General features: G+C 34.8%; 1 protein-coding gene across 3 annotated transcripts in view; it reads right to left on the bottom strand.

Moving 5' to 3' along the window:
- THOC2 (THO complex subunit 2) overlaps positions 1-25675 on the bottom strand; it is a 46988-nt gene that overhangs the window by 10669 nt on the left and 10644 nt on the right. For all 3 annotated transcript variants that reach the window (XR_015913542.1, XR_015913543.1, XM_088527564.1), the window contains 25 exons: positions 24559-24629; positions 23685-23806; positions 22969-23102; positions 21295-21461; positions 20896-20988; positions 20039-20194; positions 16765-16937; positions 16420-16615; positions 14689-14730; positions 12850-12891; positions 11943-12073; positions 11751-11852; positions 10728-10812; positions 9589-9682; positions 9054-9134; positions 8724-8820; positions 6822-6939; positions 5904-6083; positions 4752-4916; positions 3835-4110; positions 2898-3039; positions 2304-2461; positions 933-1061; positions 329-460; positions 63-247 (listed from right to left, as the gene is read on the bottom strand). Coding sequence is in view for 1 of the 3 variants with exons in the window: in XM_088527564.1 (XP_088383690.1) it covers positions 63-247; positions 329-460; positions 933-1061; positions 2304-2461; positions 2898-3039; positions 3835-4110; positions 4752-4916; positions 5904-6083; positions 6822-6939; positions 8724-8820; positions 9054-9134; positions 9589-9682; positions 10728-10812; positions 11751-11852; positions 11943-12073; positions 12850-12891; positions 14689-14730; positions 16420-16615; positions 16765-16937; positions 20039-20194; positions 20896-20988; positions 21295-21461; positions 22969-23102; positions 23685-23806; positions 24559-24629 (3271 nt within the window). In the remaining 2 variants the exon portion in view is untranslated. The remainder of the gene's footprint in view (positions 1-62; positions 248-328; positions 461-932; positions 1062-2303; positions 2462-2897; positions 3040-3834; positions 4111-4751; positions 4917-5903; positions 6084-6821; positions 6940-8723; positions 8821-9053; positions 9135-9588; positions 9683-10727; positions 10813-11750; positions 11853-11942; positions 12074-12849; positions 12892-14688; positions 14731-16419; positions 16616-16764; positions 16938-20038; positions 20195-20895; positions 20989-21294; positions 21462-22968; positions 23103-23684; positions 23807-24558; positions 24630-25675) is intronic.

Raw genomic sequence — 25675 nt, 5'->3', positions numbered from 1 at the left:
CCAAGTCTTTAGAAGCCTCACGATCCACTTCTAATCACTTTCTTAAAGTAAGGTGTTGTTACCCCATAGCCAATGCATATAGATCAGGTCTCTTCTCTTTCTCTTCCTGACATATCTTATGCACTCTTCTTTCCAAGGCTTGGCCCAGGTTCAGCACTTTCGGATACCATGGAAGGATTTTGGTCAGCACAATCAGGATATTTCTGATATGTGTATATTCACCTGTTTCAAGGCAGTGTACAGAAGCCTACAACACAAATTAAACCCCATCAGGATTTTTTCCCATTAATATTTCTACAGACATGAACTTTTCAGCACCCTTATTTACCTTAGTTAATTTATAGTGCCATTTGTGCACCACGTGCCTAAAATTCTCATAATCCAGTTGATCAGCTTTATTTCCACCATCAAATCCAGTTGCCCGTAATATAGTGAGAAAGCCTGGATAGTTGCCACATTCCTTCATGTGCATAAAAAGAAAAGTCAAGTATTGTTCAGGAAGCATAAGAATAAGAATTCAACAAAATTTAATACGTCAACTTTATCACTCTTTACAAATATATCTGACAAGAATGAGGGGGAGAGGAGTCTTAAATATACTGAAATATTAGCCGAGTTAGATAATGAAAGGATTCTTCACAATTTAGCTAACTTCTGCAGGGAATAATAGGAGAGCTTCTTTAACCACTGGGGGAGTTTAACTTCACTTCTGATTCCTCATGTTTGTCATAAAAGTCACATTTTACTTCTGAAGCTATACAAAATTATTTCTATTAAAACTATCTTAATCACAGATATAATTTTAAAATCAGAATACCAGAAAAATTCACACACCTAATTTTCACTAGATTCATTTTTATTGGGCCTGAGCATCCAAGTGGACATTATCTAACTTTTTTCATGTACAAAGAAGTTTTAGCAACACTACATACCTTTTCATATATGGTTCTGTCACTGTGCCATCTAGTCACGGTCTCCAGCATACAGCATAAAAACCTGCCGTATCTACTAGCTTCATTTTCAGTGCAACTTGCTACTGTATATATAATATCAGAGAAAACCTAATAATAATAATAGAAAGTTAGCTTTGACTTGTGCAGTGTAATGAATTTCAAAGCAAACAGTCATCAGAATTTAAATTTTCTCTAATCTAAACAGGTGTTAGGCTAGATATTCAGATACCAGAATTCTGATAACAGAAATATTTGGGAATCGTGCCTCATTTGATGAACTAAGTCTCATTCTACGCAGAGAATGAAATGAGAAGCAGCCTTTTCTATTATCTACTCAACCTTTATCAGATGATCTGGGTATGCTTTCCAAGACTTTTTCCAATCCAGCTTTCAGCCCTTCATAATTAACCTGTCATCTAAAAGTTTATCTACTTCAAAAATCTTATCTTAAAAGATACCAGATCAACTATGAACTCAATGTTTCTAGGAAGAGTTTCCATCCTATTTTTTACAGCATAGTTCCATACAAATCCTTTTAATCAAAGCTCACGGTCCAATTTATAATAGCTGCACAGAAAACTTGCTAAGTTGTTACTATTAAGAAACTAAAGTGATTCTGATATCCCAAAACTGTAGAGGTACTGCTGGAGCTGAATCTATCCAGCAAGAGTCTTCCATCTATACTCATCCCTTTTTCTTCCACAGGAATGCAAACAGGGAAAAAAAAATCTGTATTGCTAATCTGTATTGCTAGAGAGTTGTCTCTCCCAACTGCCCTGTTTGATCCAGAAAATCTGTCTGCTACTGCTATTGAATGTGCTCATTGTGGCATCCTTCCCATGCCTTAGCAGGGATAGGACACACTTGTCCTATCTCTTTAGCACTGTACACTTGTGTCCCAAGCATGATGCCTGTTGGGGGAAGTAAAAGAAAGTTCCTACTGGAGTGGAAGGGCACATAGTTGGAAAGGGAGAGTAGATGAGGTCACAGAAATGCAAACTACAGGAAGGCTGCAAAACCTTAATCTGACTCCTGTGACAACTGAAATTTAGATCCCTCTAACCTATAATAGATACAAATGACTTTGCTTTGAAAGTCTATCCTCATGAGAATAAATTAGGAAAAAAAAAAAAAAAAACATTTTGAAAACAATCCTCTGAAGCACAGAGAAGTCTAGTTTTTACAAGTCTAAACCCAAAAGGAAACTTCTGATTACCATGTAGACTCTGGTATTAAGCACAGGTAATGATTTTCTTGAGATCTCTGCAAGGCAGGACAGTGGGTAAAAACACTACAAAATTATTTTCAAAAATAATAGTTAAGTATATATACACTGTTCTAACTACTCACTCTATCATAACAGAGAAGTGTCGAGAAGTTGGGTGTTTTCTGCTGATGCACCAGTTCTACGAAGTGAGCACAATAAACCGCGTCGATTGCCGAAAAAATGCAGCGAGGAAATATACACAACTGCAGAAACTTTGTGATAGTCTCATTTTTGGTAGACTCTTAAAAAAGAAAAGGAAATTAAGAGTTAAAAAAAGAGACAGCAAATTAATGGGATAACATTCATCCACATCTATCTACATTCTAGAAGTGTATAATCTTACCAAAAAGAATAAACTGGCTGATGTAAGTTTTATAACTTCGGTAAGTTTATTTTTTTTAGTATGTGCAGATACCTGAAAGGTATCAGATACTGAAAGGTATCTGCACTGCAAGAGGTAAGCAAAGAATCTCCCTAAACAAAGAATAAAAAAACAACTAGTCAACATTTGAACTAAAACTTTCAGCCTGAAGTTAATGTCTCTGAACTTGTGTCTCAACATAAGAGATCAAATTCTAAAACCAACACTTAGAGTACCAGTCTATCACATCTCAGAAGTTAAGTCTGGGGATGAACACAACTTAAAAAACACCCACAGTTTTTCCCTACATACTCACTTGCCAGAAGCCAGTTATCCTTCTCCAGTTTCAGTCTCTGCAGGACCCTCTGCACATGCTCCAACTGCTTCTTCTCCTCCTCGAGAAGCTTGTCCTGAAGAGCTGTACAACGTTCTTTTTCTTTTTTCTTTTTGTTTGGAGGCTATAAACGCATATGCAATTTGTTTAATATTTGCTATAGATAGATCCCTGGTAATACCAAGGAATACATGAAAAGCTTACTTTTTCACTAAATAGTACATTGATCTAGTAATCACCTGGTATTACCTATGAATGTCAAACAATTAAAGCTAAGATAAAAGTGAACAGCTGAACTAGAATACAGACACAGCTGTCCAAGATTGATTTCCAAATAACAGATTTTCCAGAAATTTTGATTTAGTGAAGCCATTGGTACTTTTAATATGGGAATTCTCAGGAAGAGTCAATCTAGACTAAGTGAATATGAGAAATCAGAAAGGATGAATTAGTTTATATTAAACCTCTCTGAATGGACCCTCTTGTTTAGAATTAACAAGCTTTGAGTATCTTCCTCTATGAAGAAAGCAGATTTTAGAACACAAAAAAATTACAAAATAATGCCTGCATAACCGGTATGCCAGCAAAGACAGATCTTTCCCTGCAATTACAGTAACAATATCACAACAAGCAAATACCACATTTCTCTTGTTTTATTCCTCAATGCTAAGCAGTACATACAAAACCATTATTGGCATAATTTTTAAGTCTCTGTTGTTACTGTAACAACATCACCATTCTCCAAAAGACAATAAGCAAGTCTGCAGAACTCCATTCTGAATACCACCACTATGAGATGGTACTAGTGCACAGACAGTTGATTTACCCTTTCTAGGTATAGGGTTACAATCACCTATGATTTCAGGAAGTCTTTCTAAGTTAGGAAATCTAACCTGGAACACAAGTGATACAAACGTACCATTTCCTGATTGTCATCTATGGCTTTCATCTGGACTTTAAGTTTATTGACTTCTCTGTCATAGCTACTATGTGGGACAGCAAGGTCATACATTGTCAGAGACCAGAACGTAGCATAAAACTGAGGACTGATGTCATCCCAGACTTTGGGAAGGTGCAGAGAGATCACAGCATCATGAACAGGTGCCATCACCAGCTCACACGATGTAATGTATTTGTGAACTTTGTGCTGCTGTTTATTTCCCTTCTCAGCTTTCTTTAGTTCATCATATTTTGACTGTGGATTAAAAATAAGAAATAGAAACCTGTAATCTTTGTACACATACAAACAAAATAGCATAAAATTTGCATAAAATCTTTATGTAGAAGTTCACACATTAAATTTTATTTGTACACATAAAGCATTAAAAAGTCATAGTCCCAAAGTCCCACAGAACTTTTAGTATTTATCTGTACGGGAGGGATTTGGTCTTCATTGATCGTGCTTTCTTCCAATTCATCTGATACAGAAAAACACTTTAATACAACTAAAAATTGCTGTCAAAGTTTAACAAGAATCTAGATACTAGTTTTATTTCTGACAATTCCTGAACTACTACGCCTGTTTGCAGCTGCAACACTTTCCTTCTCAGCAAAAATGCATCTAAAACATCTGCTAAAACTAACACATTGGTAGGGAAAAAAGTCTTGTCATCACCTAGCTCATCAGATGACTTCATTAACTACAACTTCTCTCAGTTATGCAGAAGTTGAAGAGTAGGCTATATCTTATATAAATATATGGCTCCACATCCTGCCCTAACTCTTCTTGAAATTTCTGCAAAGTTTACTTAGCAAACTTTAGTGGACCCTAGCACTCATAGTGATAAAGCACAACACTGCAGCTCTAAGAAGGAGACAAAGAAGAGTTTTACTTACTGAAATATGGTGCGCATACATGGGTCTTGAAAGGAAAAATGCAGCATCATGAGGTGTGTGAAACTCATTACAGAGAACATCAATAGAAGGCACTCTCTTAATGTAATCCTCAGTGCTCAAATTGGATGCTAAAAACCCACCAAACTGTACCAGTGTGTCATGGCACTGCATGAAAAAAAAAAAATAAAGTTCAGAATGTACGGTTCAGAAACGAAGAGGACTTTTTTTGGACATATATTACAGCAAGAATTTATTAATCATTAAATAAACACTATTTTTTCCTGACAGGGATGGAGATGCTAGGTTTTCCATACCAAATATTTCTGCCATTCAATGCTGACTCAACCAGCATTGCTTGTGTTTTAGCTGCACTCAACGTGCACCTAACAAAAAAAAAAAAAAAAAAAAAAAAAAAAAAAAAGCCCTGCAAAGCCAGCAGAACCGAGAGCATTCTGTTCCATTAGAATGGAACAAGTACTTATTTTCTAAAGAGAGAAGAAGGAAGGAAAGAATTCAGGATGCTTCCTTAGGGGGAGGAAAAAAAAAAAAAAAAAAACACACACACATAGCAGAAAACAAAAAAAAAAATAAATCTCTTATTTCCTATAACAGAGGACATTTTACTCTTTAATTCAGAGGTCAATTGAAAGGGAGAACAAATCATCAAAACTTATGCTAAGCAATAACTGCTGTTCTGTAAGACAGAAGGACACTTTATCTGGACAATATGTCAAAAGCCGTATCTCGCCAATATTTATTTTCAATTATACTTTCCTTTATTTTACACAATCATTACCATGAATGATTTTTTGCTGAGCTGTGTTATCTGCTGTTAATTCTAAGACAGCAACTCAGGAACAAAATACCAACACGGGAGTGTGGGAGAACAACAACAACAACAACAAGCACCACACCAAACTCCATCTCCTAAATATCTCAAACCCTGTATAAGCAAATTGAGTCATTTCGGTCCATACATGTAAGAGACAGGATCTCAAATTGCACAAATCCACAGCGTACTGCATATCTATGCCGATTTATTGAAATCATTAAGTGAAATCAAGGCAGATAGTTTTGCCAATTTTTATCTACTACACAGATACACCACAATTGGCCACCGAAAAGGTTCTTGCAAATGTGGGCTCTGCTTACCTGATCATACAGTTTTCCCACAAGCTTCAGATGTTTTTCTCCTCCCTCTTGAAAGATCACACCATTTCTCTGTTGAGCCATAAGCAAGCACAGTGGAAGGGCAAGATCATGGTCCAATAATGCATCCTTTAACCTTTGAGAAGATTTTTTTGTGTTCCTGATCTGGCCAAAATATCCACCCTGCATAGTAGAGACAAATGCCCTAACTTTAAAAAGGCTGCATCATAAATATGAATGAGGAATTACACATAAACAAACTTCTGTCTTTCAAAAAAGTTTCTCTTTGATTCCAATACTGTGGTAAGCAATTAGTCCTTCACACAGCACTGTGAAGAGTGACATTTCAATACCCACATATCCCCAAAGTATTTTTATATCCATAATACCGAAATCACAAGTGAAGGCATCCTAGACTACGATATTGCACTTTAGACCTAAATTTTCTGTCATCTGATGCAAGTCGCTTCTCTGTTTAATAGAAAAACTTCAGACTTCAGCACCGATTAGATACAATCACCCACTTAAAGAGAATACACAAGATCTCTGATGCAAAAACTGTAACAGATTTAACCACTAAGGTGGTACATGTGTTACTGCACTCAATAGCAGCACTACTCTCAGGACAAGTCTTGCAATAACAGGACTACTATAACGACCACTATAATTTGCATTAATGAGGAAGTTCTTTAATAAGGAATAGTGTGAAACGCAGTAACTATTGCTTGTGCCACTTCATTCTGGCTGCCTGCCTGCAAGGCCCTTGAGTTCACCGCAGTGACCAGCTGCATGATGAACGCAGTAGCCTCTTACTGTGTTGTCAGAATTCACAAACTGTAGCAAGCAATAGCTATCACTAAGCTACTAATGTATCATTAGTTATTAAACTAACATTAAATTGCCAATGAAACATGAGCACACCTCGGCTTTCAGCTGTTCTCCACCAGTCATGGCTTCCAACTGTTCCATTGTCATTTCTTCAGTAATTTCTATCCCAGCCATTTTTTGAACCACTTCTTTCAAAATAAGCAAATCAAAGCTGTACAGAAAACAGAAAAGTGTAGCAGAGCAAGAAACCTTGTGTAAGAAAATGGAGCTGCAATATTCAATACACAATACAAGACAACACTATAAAGTGTATTAAGTCAATTTAAAAAACAAACAACAAGAAAATAACACACAATTACGATGCAACTCTTATGCATATTGAGTATATGATGGCTTCTTTCCTGCATGTGAAAAGTTATTACTTAAAAGCAATACAGCCCTTCAACAGCTGGATTTCAAAATCCCTTGGCAGAAGCAGTATAGTACTGCTTTTAGAAACAATAGTGAGCATAGTGCCTTTAAAGAAAACATCAACAAATTTATCATAAAATAGCAATTGTTCCTTTATTCTGTTTCTACATGCTTCACATTGTGTCTACCTATAGAGGTATTTCATCTATGATGAATACGGTATTCTATGGAAAATTTCTTTCCCCCTCCCTCTTCCCCCTGCTTTTGTCCTCCCTTTTCTAAATCTTAGAAATTCACTGTCAAGATGAGTCTCTCACTCTTATTCTGAACATGGAAAACACTATGACTTAAAGCACAGAAAGTATAAACACTGCAACAAACAGCCCCTCCAAAGGCGAGGCTTTGCTCAGTACCCTGAATTCTACAGGGCAATGACTTTTCCTCATCTGAAGTCTAACAAATTATACCATGATGATATGCAATATTTTGTAAGAGCTTTTGAAATTTGTGACCTGTGTTAAAACAGTTTTGATCTATGCCCTCCAGAGTGTAGTTTTATATTTAGACACTTGGATATTTGTGTTTATAAAAACTTGTACTTTGTTGGATTCCTTGTTTTTCCAGTCACAAATAGTTTCTATTTTCTGTTTAGGAACTGTACAGTTTGAGATTGTGCTCTAAACAAATGATCTCTGTCTTATGGAACAGGCCACGCTGCTAAACACACTACAATCTTAACATCCCAAATATTAAGCTGATAATTGAAAACAATTTTATTTCAAAATACCTAACAGCTTGCTACTTAATACCAGGCAAATACAAGAAACATTACTTACCTTTCTTCTGTAGATCAATGTGATTGTACCATCATCAGAATACATAACAAATTGGGGACAAGGGAGCACATGAGACTGAGCGTCTACATTGCAGGGAAGGGAAAAAACTAGATTTCTCAACATGAATACCCTGAAGTAACATGCTGCCTTCTCTCCATCGGTACCACCTGCCTTTCAGCAAGCATAGGGGGATTCATAATAGAACATATCATAAATCAATACTCACCCACACAACAAAAAACATCCATTCAAAAATAAACAAACAAAAAATGAGAGAGAAAGTAATAATACTAAGTGGTAAAAGGGAAGGACAATGAAGAAAAGCAAAATTCGAATTGTAAAGTTTGTTTTAAAAGTTTTAAAAACTGTAACAATTACACCTTCTGTCACCACAGATTCTTAAGTAACGTACAGTACTTTCCACAATAGTAATTCAAACAGGCAGCTTTCTTTTCCCCCCACCATTCGTCTGGTTGGTTAGTACAATTAGTGTCATAAACATTTCAGATAAAAACAGTATTTCAAAAATATACCACTACTATACAATTAGAGAAAAAAATCACTAAGTGTATTATTCTTTATACAAATTTATTTTCTTAAACTTCTGGATAATAGAAACAGAGTTTTGTCACTGCCGGAGTAAGTATTTAGTGCCCCTACAGCATCCTTTTATCAGAAAAAGAAACATCCCAATACTGCATTTCACATTATAAAAATAGTTCATACAGAATAATAGTGCAAGACTTGCCTTTTCCCAGCTTTCAGTTGGTTTGCTACATACTGAAGTAAGCCAGCAAGTTCAATTGGGTATTTTCGGAAAACTGCACCACAAAAGCTAGCCAGACCTAAAGCAAGAAGAAACAGCTATTGAATGAACCCTATGCAGTTATTAAACATAAAATAATCAAATACATGTGGAAAGTCAGTAAAATGTTTTGTACTACAGGAAAGATGTTTTCTTACTGATTAAATTTACCATCTCCTTCCTTTGTTTGAAAAATTAGCTAGTAGATTGCAGACCACGGAAAGGTGAAAAACTTTAAATATGAATAGATCACACAAAATAAAAAATACTAACTCTGCAGCCAGCTTGAGATCGTAGTGTCATCATGCTTCATTCTCTCCTTCTCAGGATTTGCAAGAGCTTCAATAATACAGTCTTCAGTAGAGTTAAAGCAAATATTCAGTTCAATCTTTTTTAATCTTTAGAATTTGTAATAGCTGAACACAATATGCAAATATGGAAAGCACAGTAGAGTGGACCCACTAACAAACAGCTGTGATACGAATAATATAATTCATAAAAGAAGAGGCAACATAAAAAGTCTTACCTCAGTATTGACAGGTTACTAAGCCTTCAAGAGCAGAATAACAGCTAAAAATAAGATATAGTTTTCAAAGTGCTGAAGCAGGAAGAGGTCAAACAGAAGCTCTATAACCCAGGAAACGAGCAAAATACTTGTAAACTTCAATAAAGTATTTCTAGCAAAAAGCAGCAACAAAAGAAAACAGTATTTACAGTAGGACAGCACAGCAAACAGTCTCGAATTAAGCTACAGCTGGAACTGTATTGTTACCAGTTATTAGCTACATTAACTAACATAAAAGGATACATGCCAGGACATCATAATTCAGTGAAGTGAGGTATTTCAGTGAATCAACAACTGGAGTTATTAAATTATCATACTTCTGTATTTGTGATAAAATCTGAAAATTACAAGAAAAGGGAATCCAGCATTCAGGAACAGTAATTCCATATTATCTTTTCTTTGTACATTAAGCTAATAAACCCAAGTTTGTCCTCAAGTCCTAAAAACAACACTTTTCATAACTAACTTTTAAAAAGTCCTAAACCATTTCCAAAATAAAAGGTAATACTGATTTATCTAGTATATTAGAAACATCAGTGAAACATGCTCTAACATGCAAAACAGTTCTGTATTAACATTTTTCTTTAAAATCTTTAAAGAGACTTTAGTTTTTAAGCTATCATAGAATAAAAATCACAAAAAAACGTTTCATGGATATTTTTCCCTATGCAAGGATTAAAAAAAGTCGCTTTTCAAAATTCTTAAGCACAATAGCAATCTTCTGTAGTTGGGGATAATAAAAAACCTACAAAATAACCTTGCTTTTCATTCTCATTTAGCAATATGAAAGAGAATAAAAATACTCTGGATTAATCCAATTTAGTTCTTACTGGTATATTACAGCTATATGTAATTAACATCTTTGAAGCAACATTTAGAGACTAACTCAGCCATAATCCAGAATCACATCTATAACTAAGGTGGAAATCTGTCAGTATACTTGTACAATTATCAGGCATTTTGTAATACCAAGCAATCTTGAAAATTCTCCCCAAATTTGTAATTCAGTTTGCACCTAAAAGATGTTACGTATAAAAATATCTTCTTCAAACACAACTGCCCACAGCAGCCTAACTTGAATATGTGCGATCGGCACAACACGGCATCCCTTTGGGCCCCACCTCAGCCATGACAAATTAAGTGCTTTACTCCCACACAAAAGTAGATACAATTTCAGGGCAGTCCTGCTTACCCAGCACTTATCATAATGTTTAATATCTCAGATCAGTGTTTCTACACTGTGAAAGAATTATCATACTTTAAAATATGAGAGTGTCAGAAAAACTGATTTTAGAATAATCCTCTCATGAAGACTGCAAGTTCCCATATTTAAACAACTACAGACAGGCCCTAATAATGTTCAAATACATATAATTACATACATAATCAAATAAAATTGTAGGATTGCTGTGGCTGAGTTTTCCAATTTGTCTTCCAGAGGGTTTTACATTTTCCTTTGTTAGACGCCTGTAAAAGAATATATTTTATTGCAATAGATGAACTTATATTTGCTGTGTTCTGTTCATTGGAAAACAATGTCAGCTTCACCGGGTTTAACCTCAACAGCACTCCCTACTAAAGATACAAGCTTAACAGCAAATCTTAAGCAACATACCCAAGAAAACTGCCTATATAAACATTAGATCAAAATGCGCCATTTTGATACTTTTAGCTTTATTTATTTCCAGACCACAACTTACACACAGGTATAATTTCTGTTTCAGTGATTGAACACCATCACAATCCCTAGTACTTTGTCAAAAAAATCTTTGAAAGAAGAATCTACTGAAGAAACCAGGATTAATCTGTCATGTAAACTGCCTATCCAAAACTAAATCGAGAGCATAATCAAGAAAAGGCATGGTACCTGCAATAAACAAACAATAACAAACAAAAAACACCTGCAAGGGTTACTTGAGAGAAAAGATCACATAGTTTAAAGAAAAAAAACACCCTATCAAGTTTAAAACAAAAAAAGGGGCAGTTTTCCAGTTAACACCACCAAGCTTCGGTTAAACAATCCTTCTTGGGTAAACTTTTGCACTGACATTCATATTACAAAACTTAACAGTGACTGTTACTCAAACTACATTTAAGGTCTTAAAAAAATCTAAAGTAGAAACAAAAGAATATCAGCAACCACATATCTACCATAGAAGGGTTAAATAGCTTAACTAGACTCAGTCTTCACAGATGAAGACTAAACCTTTGTTGATGACAAGCTAGCCTGTACCACCACTGAGGAGTTTTTAAATCACTCTGCATTGACAATTCTTGTTCATTAAGTATTTAATAAAGTAATTAAGTCTAAAAAGGGAGTACTTTTGCCAAGGTTTTTCTTCCTTTGGTGACATTAAACAGAATAAGTTACATTTGATTATTACCTATGGAATTTCACAACTTACTTCATAATGTATTTGGCTCGGTCTATGGTTTGAGCTTTAACTTTCACTAGAAGAGGATGACTATTGTACGTTTCATTCTTCCACTGTCCATAAAGACGATACCTTGAACAATTAGAAGCAGAAAAAATAAAATTGCTTGTACTGCCAACTTGAGAGATTACTTCCAAAAATGTAAACAACTGTTCTACTCACCGGTACTGGTACGGAAAAGTTTTGAACATTCCCCACAGTTCTTCAGACATGCATGCATTGCAGTCCATCAAAGAAAGGGATGGAAGCAACACTTGATCGGTAATACTCAACAGGCAGCTAAATAAGATCTCCTGAGATAAAAACAATTTTAAAAAATGATAACCAACAAGTATATCAGAAGCAATAACACGCATGAGCTACACATCTTAATGGACCATTAAAATACAAATATATCTCAAAACCATGACTTCCTGAAAAGAAGGAAAAATCTGGAAGGACATAGATAAATCACTGTAATTTTGCTAACTAATTAATGGACTAGGTATGCCGCCAATGTTTTATTTGCCTGAGTAAAAAGCTTGTAGAAAGCAGTAAAGTTCTCAGCAAGCTGCATTCCTAATGTCAAAGAATTCATAGGAAAAACAGATAAAGTAGTAGGAAAAGCTAAGCTAAAAAAAACAAACAAACAAAAAAACAAAATTCTGAGTTTGAGAAATTTAGAGAAAAAAACAAAGATCCAGCAAAAAGATGCAAGTGGCTCAAACTTGCCCACCAAACCTCAACAAAAAGTCTACAGTGAGCATTTGGTAAAGAGCAAAATTTTGCTTGGGAAGTAATTATTAAACATAAGGTTACACAGTCTAAAATAAAGACTTCTTCCTGCAAAATAAACTCTTTCCTCAACAGACGAACTGTAAAATTGAGAGCATTTCACAGATTGAGCTCCTTGAATGATAAAAAGACTGCCATCTCACTACTACTAATAAAATAATAATACTAAAAGCACTGTGCAGGAGGAATAAGATCACTTAAACATTTTATGGTCAAAATAAACCCTGTCAAGTGAACAAGTTCTGTTAGATGTATTATGTTCATTTTTTGGGTTGAGTGTCTTTAAGAAACTCACCATTTTCTCTTTTTCTTCTTGCTTGCTTCCATCAGACTGAAACTGTAACAAAGACAGTCATGTTAATTGCAGAATAATCAGCAATTTAAGAACAAAGCTACCTCAGCAAAAGCATGAATCTGAAGGGCCACATGCCTAGCAGATGTTTAATTTTCCTGTTAGCATTATAACTGTTGCAGGCCTAGTGAGTGGAAATGCACCTACAAAACTACACACATCCCCACCAACTTTCATCAGCATCATCTGCGGCAGCATATTTGCTCCTAACTCCACATGCTGCAGTGCTCCCATCTATTCAGATAATTCTCCTTCTCCTCCATCTTGTTCTCTTAAGATCTGCTTTTATCATCTCTGAACTTTACACTGGACACAACTAAGCCTCATGCATACATACTGTTTTTTATTCATTACATCATGCAACAATTGCAAACCCTAAGTTTTAAAATACTTTTTATAACGCATCTATAACGCAGCATGGATGAAGTCAGACTTAAAACATTATGTCACTTTGCAACTTCCTACCCAAGAATATTAAATTCATTTTTGCATCTAGCACACGTGAAATCCTTTTTCTCTTGCAATCAAATTGCCCCCTTTCACTTGGCCAAGATTAAGGATTTTTAACCAAGTTAAATTCCTAAGTAGATATCAATATCATGCATTATAACTATAGTTTTGTTCCTAGAAAATACTGGAAAATATACCAACTGAATTAAATTGCTTATTTAGAAACATTTTAACAGTTTAAAGACAGGTCATCCTGCAGGATGAAGCATTTTTGCTTCAATTTTCTGAACAGCCTTTAAAGTAATGCACACTGGATTAGATTATTCTGAACAACATGCATGGCTCATGAGATTACTTTGCTGTTATGAGTTCTGGTTTCTACTCAAGCCTCTGAAAAAAGAAAAGCGATTTCTTATAATCAAGATCAATAATTTAATTTTCACAAGAGCTAAAGAGGGAACCAAAAAATAAGCTCTTTGTTTACATATTTTTCCTGTTGTTTTCTGCATCTTGTGGTCCACTATGGAACAGAAAATGCCAGAACTTCCATACGCGGAGCAATTCAGCAACAGTAACGCTGTGCTCTGCTGTGATAATAATTTGAACTTTCTGGCATAATAAAAGCACATTTATCAGAGTTGGTAAGAGTACTGCTAATAAGCAACAGATAAAACATACTAGCAACACAAATTGTCTGGTAATTCAGTAAGTACTATCACAATTTTTCAAGAAATTCTAGAATCAAAGTATTAATACATTTGAGAGCTTTTATCATTCTGAGCAGAATCAACACAGAAATAGTAATTTGCTTTTAAGTAGAAATTCAAACACATATGAAATATATTGCTTACATATATAGGGACCTCCTCTGATTTTTTTGAAACATTTGCAAAAACTAAAATGTCAAGGGAATATGTTATTATATAAACACATGGAATTTTCTTACAAAAGAGAGAGAAGCCGTATCTGGTATTCAACTTCTTTCAAAAACCCAATTACCAAGTATAGTATCAGCTTTCTCTTACAGTAAAACCCACTCAAACTTTTAATTATCATCATCATCAAATCAATCCTTTCCTCCCTTGTTCCACTCACCATGAAAAGCATATTAAGCCTATATAGCAGTAAGTGCACAGTATTTTAAAGCTACACTTGAGCACAAAAGCTGCAGTGCAATGTTAGTAGACTAACTTTTAAACTACTGTATAAGTTAGCTTACAGTCAAATCAATTCCAGTTATAAAGATTTCTTTTGTGTGTTAAATGTAACTTTTAACACTATATAAACAAGCTGATAGCAATAATGCATTAAAAATAACTTCCCCTATGTTACCTTAACCACTCCGCCACTGAAGAATTTCTTCGCAGTTCCAACCTAAAGTAAATAGCTAAGATGTTGCTCATTCTTGTCATAAACACGTTAAGCTATCATATTCGTGTACTTAAAATAAAACTACACGATATTCCTAAAACTAAGTAATCTACCTTTTACTGTAAGTGCTCACAAAGAAACAAAATCTCTTGCAAACCCTCAGTAATTTGAACTTAATTACAGAGTAATCCTGATACTCTGTTGATAGCAGTAAAGTTATAATCTTTAAATTATCATTTCCAAATTAAAGGCACTATTGATATAAAATATTGCATCACTCAAATATCAATCTTCTCAGGAATCAACAAGTACTAAATGTGCTATGAAAGCAGGAGCATCAGCCACAGGTAGGTTTCATAACAGATATATATATGCTAAGAAATTACACTCCTACAATCATTAAGTAGGTGAAAGGAGGAAATGTTTATAATTACCATGACATTACGTAATCAGTACTTGGAAACCAAACAGTGCAACAGCCACCCGACCATTGCACCTTGGAACTTTTGGGTTAGATCAAAATCACTTGCCCCAAAACCAAAAGCTTGACAAGAAGCATCTTCAGTCCCCAGACGTTTTTAGTTCTGTATCACCAAGTACTGCTGTGTACGAGAGCATTCCCTTAAGTGCATACGTTCAGGATTCAAATTTTGAACTTTCCAATACTACTAGTAGTTGAAATTGAAGTTACTTTATGACAAAAAGTTGTAAAATCCTCTTCCCTCCCCCGCTGCCCTCCATAATTTAGATCAACCAATCTCTTCAGTTGTTTTGCTGCAAGAAAATTAACAACAGGAACTAGTGATTCCCATCACTAGAACACCACCTTTATCTACCCTGAATGGGGGGAGCAGAAGAGAATAAATAAAAACTGCTAGTCAAATAGCATACTGTCAGAAAATCAGCAGAAAGCAATTCACTGGCCTCAATCTGAGCAGCTGTTTAAATTCTAACAGAGTTCAGAATACAAGCAAGGTCACTTGCATCCTTTTAAAACAGTCACACTACTGTCCTTCAAAACATACATAGGAAATTATGGTCAAAGATGATAACAAATCTCAAGAGGCCATTTTATTTTTAAGGACAGCTAACTTTAGGGTTTATAATGAAATTTAAATCTCCACACTGAAATCATCATAGTAGTGTCAGGAGTGTATATGCTAGTCACTGACACAAGTTCAAAAATAGCAGCATTTTAACCAGAACAACAGGGACAACCCACTAATGAAAATATCCTCTACTTAACGTAACAGATGAAATAAAAGAACAGTTTTAGAGTACTGGAGCTTCTGTTCTCTATTGTCTGCGTTTCTAAAAAGTGTAAATGCTTCCATGCAATTAATATCCCACCTTCATTCAGGGAAAAAAAAAAAAAAAAAACACATTATACAAGGATAATGTAAAAATTTTATTATAAAGATGGTCTATAAGTGGGGACAATACGAAGACTTTAACAAGAAATTAGTTATTGCTCTAACTTACCGTTTGTAAACCTACTGGTAAGTTTTTCATAAAACCATCCCAACTTCCCCCCAAAAAACGCTGTAAAACAATTTTACAGATTCTTGTTTTTTCACTTGCTCCAGTAACTTGGATGTATTTTAAGAATAATCAGTACATCAAAAGGACTTCTTACATCAGAAGGACTTGAATATTTCCTAATTTCAGACAAACCATTCTTATGTTACCTACCTCTTTCATAAATGCTTTTCCAAGGCGCACCACTTTTGCGAACAAAATGGGATCATGGGAAAGATGAGGTCCAAGGTAACAAAGCATGTTGAACACTTCCTTTCTCAAGTCTTCAAAACTCTCTGCTTGCTTTGGTGCTCTCTTGTTTGGCAAAGGAGGAATTGGTGACCCTTTAGCCCCTTTAGGTACTCCAACTCTGGAAATAAAATGAACAAAGTTTCACATGAAGCAGATGTGAAAGCCTTTGAAACACGTTAATGCAGTTAAGCTTACTAGCAAATTAATGTTTACAAGTATTATGTGGCTTCCCCACATTTAGCAATAGATTTCTACTTTCCATTTTACCTGCGATACAGAGGTTCAATTGTCACATGTACAAGTTGGCAAAGGGCAATCGCAATAGGCTTGTGTGAAGTAGCATAAAATGGAGGCATCTGATCCATAATACTTTGTGCATGCTGCCAATCACCAATTTTTAATAAAGCTTCCAGTAAACCAAGCTTTTGATTATCAGGTGGCTGCAAGAAAACAAGCAGTTAGTGAAAAGGTACGTTCATGAAATCTTTTTAGTATTCCCTCTTAACGGAACGTAGCTGTAACTTAAAACCAGACATAAAAACTAATATTATTCCAGCTATATAGTAACGCATTAAAAATATTTTAAAAAACACTAGCCAGACATTTATACAATAAATACACTTAAACAACAACAGATGTATCCATTTCGAAGCAAGCATGTGGCTTGAAGTTAAAAACACTGAGAAGTTAAGGTTGTTTGACAAAATGTCTGATCATGCTTTCTAAATTAACATAAGCTTCAGCTTAATTCTTTATACGACACTTAAAGACAAATGCAAATATTTAAAATACTCTGCTTTATGTTTTGATCTGGATTTAAAAATGCAAGTTTTTCTTGCATTTTCTCCAAAGAGTTTCTCTTACAAAAAAATAGATTTAAAAATCACTCTTACATAGTTGCATACTGTAATATTTGTATTAGCACCTTCTCTAAAGTACATATGAGACTACAAGAAGTTTTCCAAATATCCCAATTTGCAATATAGATATAGGAGGGAATAGAGGTTCACAACTAAGACTGTATCCTGAAGCATTTTTGCATGGTCATGGTATTGATACATCGCATTACTATAAATGGATTTTTCCTGTTCCTCCATAGCACGGTATTTAAGTGACTAAAGAAGGAAAAGTGACTATCTATACATAACTGCAATGCTAACATAATTTTCACATCGAAGAAGGAAAGATTAAAAAAATCTAGGACAAAACATTTCAAGGTATTTTAAGGTGACAAGAAATCTCCTTTCAAACAAACTGTTGCAAATAGACAGGACAGGCTGACAAGAAATAAAATGAAATACAAAGATGTTTCTGAGGTTTAACATTCATGAGGATATTTCTCCCTTTTTTCAGACTACTAGCAGCTGTATTTTTCTGACAGACAGTTTTCTAAGTTTTCCTTTATATATTGCTACATAAAAGTTTCAGAACAAATATGCAATGATCAATTCAATATTTATGTTGAAATCATGTAGCAAGGAAAACAAAGTTTCAGCATTTCCTTCAGAAAAAGATAAATATGCATACCAGAGCAAGATCAGTCTCAAAGATTAAATATATATTTATATATGGGGGATCAGAAATGCATATGCCCATCTTATCATAAATTAAAGAATTTTCAAAATGCATAGGAGCCTCATTATGTAATACTTTGCAAGTTCCTCCAATGCCATAGATCGTTCTTTTAAGTCAATATACATAGTATTAACAGAAGTGATCCTTTACTGAAAGTTTCTAAATTTGAGTTGTGCAATATAAGCAGGAAGCTTGGAATCCTCACTCAGTACACCATACTTAAAAAACAACATATTATTACAGAAAATCTGCTTCAGTTGAATCCAAACCCACAGTCTTCCTAGAACTTCTGTGTACTTTTCCAGGCAGTCCCTGCTCCCGCGTACACCCTGCTTGGCTGCCCCTTCCCTGCCGTCAGCACTGCCCCTTCGGAACAAGCTCGCCACCAGTGAACGCGTGCAGAGCACAGGGAGGGGGCACTCTGACTTGCTCTGAATCTACTCGCACAGCTGTATCCTGTTATCTCTCAAAAACTGGATTCCCCCTTCACAATTATTTATGCTAAGCACATCTCAAAAGGGTATACACATTTGCTAATGCTACACATTTTCTAACGCTTATCTATTCATATTACGGATTTATGACAAAATAATACATTTTAATCACAAGAGATAACATTAAATAAATTTTGAAATGTTAAACCAATAACAGTTCAACATTTGCTTCTACCTTATCCAGGTAGTTTTTCTTGATAGTATTGCATCAAGTCGTATGTTAAAACTGCCTATAGATTAAACAGTATTCAAACTGAAACTGTCTGATACAGTTACTCTAATAATTACTATAAACTGCATAGCTAATCACATTAAAATATTAACATGGAAATGAACCTTTCAAAAAAGAGCATGTATTGCATAACTTACTGCTCAAAGAGTACTAACACTTTTTAAGTGCAGCTCTCCATGTTCTCACCATGCAAGTTTAGATTTCATTCTCTGTCCTTGCAATTTCTCAGAAAAAAAATGCTACAGTTTTGCTAAAATCCTAAAATTCTCCACAGTGTTCAATTCGAAAAGTTGGCCCAAAGTAACATTCTCTATTTTTTCTGATTTATTTGCAATATATATACTCCCTACTTCTCAAACTACAAATTTTCTATCAGAATATTGACACACATACTTCAAAGAGCCCTAAGATGGCCAAGCAATGTAGAAAAACAGACTAGAACTGTGGTATAGGAAAAGGCATATTGAAACAATAAATGGGAGGAAGGCTGAAACTTAAGCAGATTCCTTTCACTAGCTGTAAGCAGAAAATGTGACTGCAGCTGAAAGCTGAAGAGCGCTGAGTGCATGAGACGCCTGAGGGTCAGAGAATGAAATTAGATATTTCAAGTTAGGCTAGAAAAATGGAAGGAAGAAGAAGGTCAGAGATGCACTGAACCAATGTGGGATAGAAGAAACAGGAATAAGTAGGAACAGATGTGCATAATAAATCTGGGGCTTAAGGAAAATGAAGAATAGAGGTTGATGATATCGATGGATTTCCCTCCCATACTGAGGTACATATCGCATTTACAAAATGCGCCTAACAAATTTCCTTTTCTTAGAGATCTTATAACACTCAAGACACTTGAAAAATACCACTGAAATTAAATGACTGTATTAAAGTAAGATTTGAACACATCAAATCAGAGCAACACTAACAATAGAAAGCATAGGTGTTAGAAAAGTTTGTATAGTATATGAGTGCAGGGACACAACGGAGCCAATAAAATTCAAAAGGAATAATGAGTTAGCCATGGAAGCAGGAATTTTAAACTGAGTTTTTTAATTGAAATCTGGAAAAAATCCTAAGCCTTTCATCTTTGGAGGTGAAGCATATCCACCAAAACAGACATTAACACTATTGAGAAGTACAGATACTTGCACATCTGTATTTGTATTTCAAACCAATACAAAAATGTTTTTATAGCAGTAGCTATCTTAAGTTTAAAATTGTTTCGATAAAAGCTGTACACACACACCTTTTCAGTCTTTTCCTCCTCCTTTTCTTTTTCCTTCTCTTTTTCTTCAGTCTTTTCAGAGGACAAGACAACCATTGTAAGTTTTCTGACAATTTGCTTAGCTTCTACTATCTCTCGCTTGTGTTCCTCGATGATGGCATTATCCCCTGGAAGAAGCTAAAATAACAGAATACATACATTATTTCTGAAAATTTAAGTGAGTTACAGCTACTTTTGAACACCAGAGCTCCAGGCAAAACTTATGTCCTTCCTTGCTCTAATCAGATTCTTATCAAATCTCTTATCAGATTCTTCTTCAAAATTTATTCTTTGGCAGATCATTTTCCTTACTACCATAACTCTAAAAGGAAATAAGCTATTAGCGGACTATTTTGAAAACAAAAGCAGCTAAGGAGTAACACTGCACGCCTTTCTCTCAATTGTATGAACCCTATGCCCTAGCCAATTTAAAACTAATCTGCAACAATATGGTTAAATACACACATTTGATGGTATCATTCACAAAAATCCAATGCCTTAAAACAAACTGGTTATTCAAAAGCATCATGTATTTTTCTTGCATTTCCATGTGCAAGTGAAAAATTTATCACTATGAAAGAAAACAAGTTACCAGCTTAGACACACATTTTGATTCCACTTAGTTTCAAGGACTAGTATTAAAAGTTAACCACTATTTTCTGTTTGTCAGTAGATTGCTTTGGGTTAAATATATATTAGCATCTTTCCTTAGAAAAAGTGCTACGTGCTTTAGTATAATGATCAGCCTGAGGAAGAACCCTATATATGGAAATTTAAACTGTGAATCAGAAGAAAACATCTCATCATTAGGCATTAGACAGAGGAGCACTGTCACTTACGTGAACATAAAGATCTTCCAAGTCAATGAGATTGTGCTGCAAAAGGACAGCAGCAACTCTGTATAGGGAGGAAGGTGTCTCACCACTTGGATCCTAAAAAAGACAATACCACAAACTTTAGGGGAGTGCAAAGGGAGAGGGAGCAAAGAAGCCACTGCAGATTTATTAAACAAAGCAGCAAAAAACTACACTAAAATGTTAGACTTGCATTCAAAACCATAAAATTGTTTCTTTTAAAATTTAATTTCCATGCACACGGAGGGGGTGGGGAGGAGAGGAAACCACACAGAAGCCACACACACACACACAAAACCCTGCAGCAAAAACTTATTATTACTGCAGTTCAATGATCAGTGTGAACAGCTACCAAAACAAAACTTCAGAATGAAAATGCATTACCTGATAAAATTTGAACTTGAAACCAAGTATATGGCAGAGAGTTTGGGGTTCACACATGTACATGTAAGACTCTATCAGTGGTACAAAGAAATCATCATACTCAGGCCTGCACTCATAGACTTCCAGGATAATATCCAAAACTCTGTTAGGATCAAGGTTAAAACATCCTAGTGGAGAAGAACATACAATAAAGATTAATATGGCTACTTTCTTCTGTTACTATAACAAAGTTATTAAAAAAGTTAATTCTGACTCAATTTCAATACAAAGCCACATACAGCAAAACAATCTAGATAACCTGTGAACCTAGTACCCTGCAAACCCAGCACAATTTTGACTTGCAGTATACCCAAAACTGAAGAAAGTAATGAAACTAAACAGGTTTTTTAATTCAGATTAAATGAAATTTAAAACCAGCATTTAACAGTTAAAATCCAAGTCTCACTGATCCCAATACTACCACCAAAAGGGCTGGGCTGCTTCTCCCCTTGTGCTGACACTCATATTCAATTCAGCTACAAAAGTCATTCAGATGAAAATCATCCTATATCTAAAAAGTACTACTGGTTTGCACCTGAACTCTAACCTAACTGTTTTGTATAGTCGTTAATTCAGAATTACTGCTAACCCTAGGGAAAAAAGTTTCTAAATTCTGGGGGAAGAGGAGGTAAATAAGCACTTTTCCTTCAAGTAAGGGCATGGATTTGGACCAATCTCAGCCAGTGCTGAATTTCCTTATCTGAAGGCTTTCACCAAAACTCCAGTAGCAATACTGAGAATTTTTTTTTTACTGGTATCAGAGGAATTTTGTAAACACACATCCAATTTCCTTCGTTGTGCCATTACTATCTTAAGGCTTTAAATGGTAACTAAAAGCAGTTTATTATTTGAGAGAAAAAACCACATTTGTTTTGCCAAGGTTACTTCTCAGCTCCATTTACCGCCTAACTTACCACATAACACAACAATATTAACAATTGTTCTATAACAGGGGAAGGGAACAAGCAGGCAGGAACTGTTTGCATGAGTATTTTAAACAGATGGTCTTCAGGTTATCTGTGAGAAAAACTGGAACTCAAACTCTTAATTGTGTGGTAAGACTATTAATGAAGAGTCTCTATAATAATAAAAACTTTATATGCGAATCACTGTAGTAGATATTTTAAGTATTTTACACTTTCACTGTGATACTCCCTTCCTAAGGTTCATAATTGAGAAATATGGACAAATCACAAGCAGGGCTCATGACACTTCATTAGATATCACTTTCTTAAGAATATTAAGGAAATTCATGTGTTGAATGGAGTACCTTAAAATAGAAAAATAATTACATTGTTAGAGTCTAAGATATGATGAGTTAATCTCAAAAAAAAATTATTCTTGAATACCTATTGAATGAAAATCACAGCTGGCATATTTTAGGCTGTATCCAAATTAAACTAAGCAACATTCCCAACTTTTTTTTTTCTCTCTCCCTGCCCCCGCCCCCGCAGAAAATTTTTCTAATTGTGTCTAGGATGGTCTACCATATAATGTATTACTACCAGACAATGTGCCTGTATTACCGAACATTTGATCCACAAACAACTGCAAAGAGAAGCATACAGTCACTTTCTGTAGTCACAAGACTATGCAGGAATATCAGTATCCATATTCCTTCAGCAAATTCCTTACCTATTAAAGATTTGATATTTTCAAGGATTAAGTCACTAGTGATATTTCCAGATAAGTCTTGTCCCAGTTCTGCAATCAGCTTTGCATAACCTTCATTCTCCTCTCTTAACAAATTAAACTTCTGTTGTTTATAACTGTAAGTAAACAAACATTAAACATAATTATTTGGATACATGGTTGAATATATTTCTACAGTGCTGCCCATTTATACTATCAATATTAAACGTGTATACAAACTGTCACCAATTTTGAATACCTTTTTAAGAACCTATAATTTGTTTCCACTATTTCCAATATTATAGGATGCAGTACAGTAAGCCACCATCAAACACTTGCAAGGTAGCTAGCATTCTCCAAACATATTCAGCTCTCCCCTACACTCAAAGGCGGTGCATTTAAAAGCAACATTATGGTTCACCCTAATAGTAAGGCTTGCTCTTGCATGCTTTGCTGGAAAAGTGCTTAGCACCTTACCAGATTTTTCTCTAAAGATCTAAACTTACTTTAAACACTCTTCTTGAATATTGAAGACTGAAATTCCAGACAGAGGTCAATATAAACATACAACATATCGCTAAAGAAGATTAAGTATTTTAATAAAAGGAATATTACACATTTTCAGAGAACATTATTAACAGTTAGCAGACTACAGTACCATCCCTTCTTCCTCCCTCCCTCTCCAAACCCACCAAAAAAAGACATAACCCAAAACTTACAATAGTTTTGTCTTTATTTTAACAGATTTCTGATTGAACTGTTGAGACTGTTTGATAAGTCCTAGTGACTCCAGTGTGTCTGGATCTAAACGCTCCTTTAGGACAGTGTCAGATACAAGATACTATATGTATAAAAAAAAAAAAAGAAAGAAAAGAAAAGAAAAGAAAAATGATGAAAAATATGCATCAGATTTCTATTACTTATTACTCCTATTCCTTAGGAGGAAGCTAAGCTTGATTTTAGGCTGAAGAGGTACCTTAACAAAAAAGGAAGTTCAAATACAATGGTATACCATCATACTACATACATTCTGTATCAAACACTGAGGTGGCCAAAACTGGAATAAAAAGAAAAAAAGCCACACATCTAAAACTTACTTAACTAAAACTGGATTTGAAAAACACATATTTTATACAAGCAGAACAGCTTAAATAAATGTCCTCATACCTAAATTATTGGTTACAAATTCTACATTTGTTTAGCATTTAGGGATTCTCCAGCGCAGAGAAATGCAGTGAAGAATGCAGTAAATGAATGCACAGAAAACACAAATCCACTTTTTTCTGCTTAACTGGTCCAATAAAAGATCCTCTTCCTCATCTTTTCCTATTTTAGACATAAAAGGACTACATAATCAAATTTACAAAAATCGTTTCAGTTTGAATATATTTTATAATAGCATCTGTAAAAATGTGTTGGTATAACTGATATAGCTATAATGGTATCCCAAATGGTCTTTATAACATATATAATAAAATTAATTTTTAGTAGTCTGTTATTGCTTATTATTTTGAAAGCTATTAAAATGGTATCTAAACCTCTCCTGTTGTCAGATATTATACATATCAAAGAGAATCTGTAAGTGTGACTTACCAAACAGGCTAACACCAACTGGGTAAAATGATCTCTCTTACTTTTTTCTTCTAAGCAACTTGTTTCAATATCTAAAATAAAGGAAGGTGGGGATGGGGGGTAGATTTTTTAAAAAATAAGTCAGTACTTCTGAGAGTTTTAGTCTCAGACATCTTTACAGATTTTAGAATAGGTTCTTCCCTTTAAAACTATTCTGATAGCTACTAACCATGACACAGTGCAAAACAGTTTATAACATGCTAGCCCCTGCCACATTCCAGGTATATCATATTTTGATGACAATTCTTACACATAAGTCACATGGAAAGGTAGAACAAACAGACCACAGAAATGCCACAGTGATCATTTTTCTTGCTCTTCTGTCAGAATGACGCTTATGACAAGCACTAAGAATCAGTTATAAGAGGAAAGGAGAGAAACATGAATTCTAGAAAACAGGACGCCTCTATCCTTATTGTAAGGATATTCTAGTAACTTTTCTGTTTTCAGAGTAATTACTGTTCACTTGCTGGTCTGTACCTTTCTACCAGTTTTAATTCCGTATTTTCATTCTTCTTCTTTGAATTGTCAAAATTTGAAGTGATTTGAAATGATTTCCATGGGAAAACAGGCCATAAAACAGCAACCAAGTATGACCATCTTAAAACAAAGAACCCAAAACGCACAGTAGAACTAAGGAGAAAATGCCAACAAATCCCAAAATCCCCAGACTCCCCAGTGATGTAGAGAGCCTGGAAAATGACTGATATCACAGAAAACCAGTCAGCAGACTTGCCAGCTGTCTAGGCCCTAGCACCCAAGCTTCTTAGCCCTGAAGAATCTGCAGAAAAAAAAATAGTCTAGAAAACATGGATATGTGGATAAAGACAAGAATAAAAGCTCTTATTTATTGAGACACACTGACTACAAAAAAAAAGATTCAAATATTAGTAAATAATGTATTAAGAAATGTTAGAGGGGATGAAGAGGAAAAATAACTAAGCAACTCAATGCCACTTCTAGACAGAGTTTGAAACCTAGCTCCCCATACCATTCCTCTGCTACTAACAGGGACATGGCATTTGACCTTATCCTAGTTTGCATAAGAGTGCAAATGCAGCCCTGCCACTTCAAGTTA

This window comes from Tinamus guttatus, unplaced genomic scaffold (assembly GCF_059628265.1).
Source record: "Tinamus guttatus ecotype Peru unplaced genomic scaffold, ASM5962826v1 Tinamus_guttatus_pri_ptg000287l, whole genome shotgun sequence".
Classification (NCBI taxonomy): Eukaryota; Metazoa; Chordata; class Aves; order Tinamiformes; family Tinamidae; genus Tinamus; species Tinamus guttatus.
The sequence above is the reverse complement of the archived record's forward strand: the minus strand, read 5'-3'. Positions and strand labels throughout refer to the sequence as shown.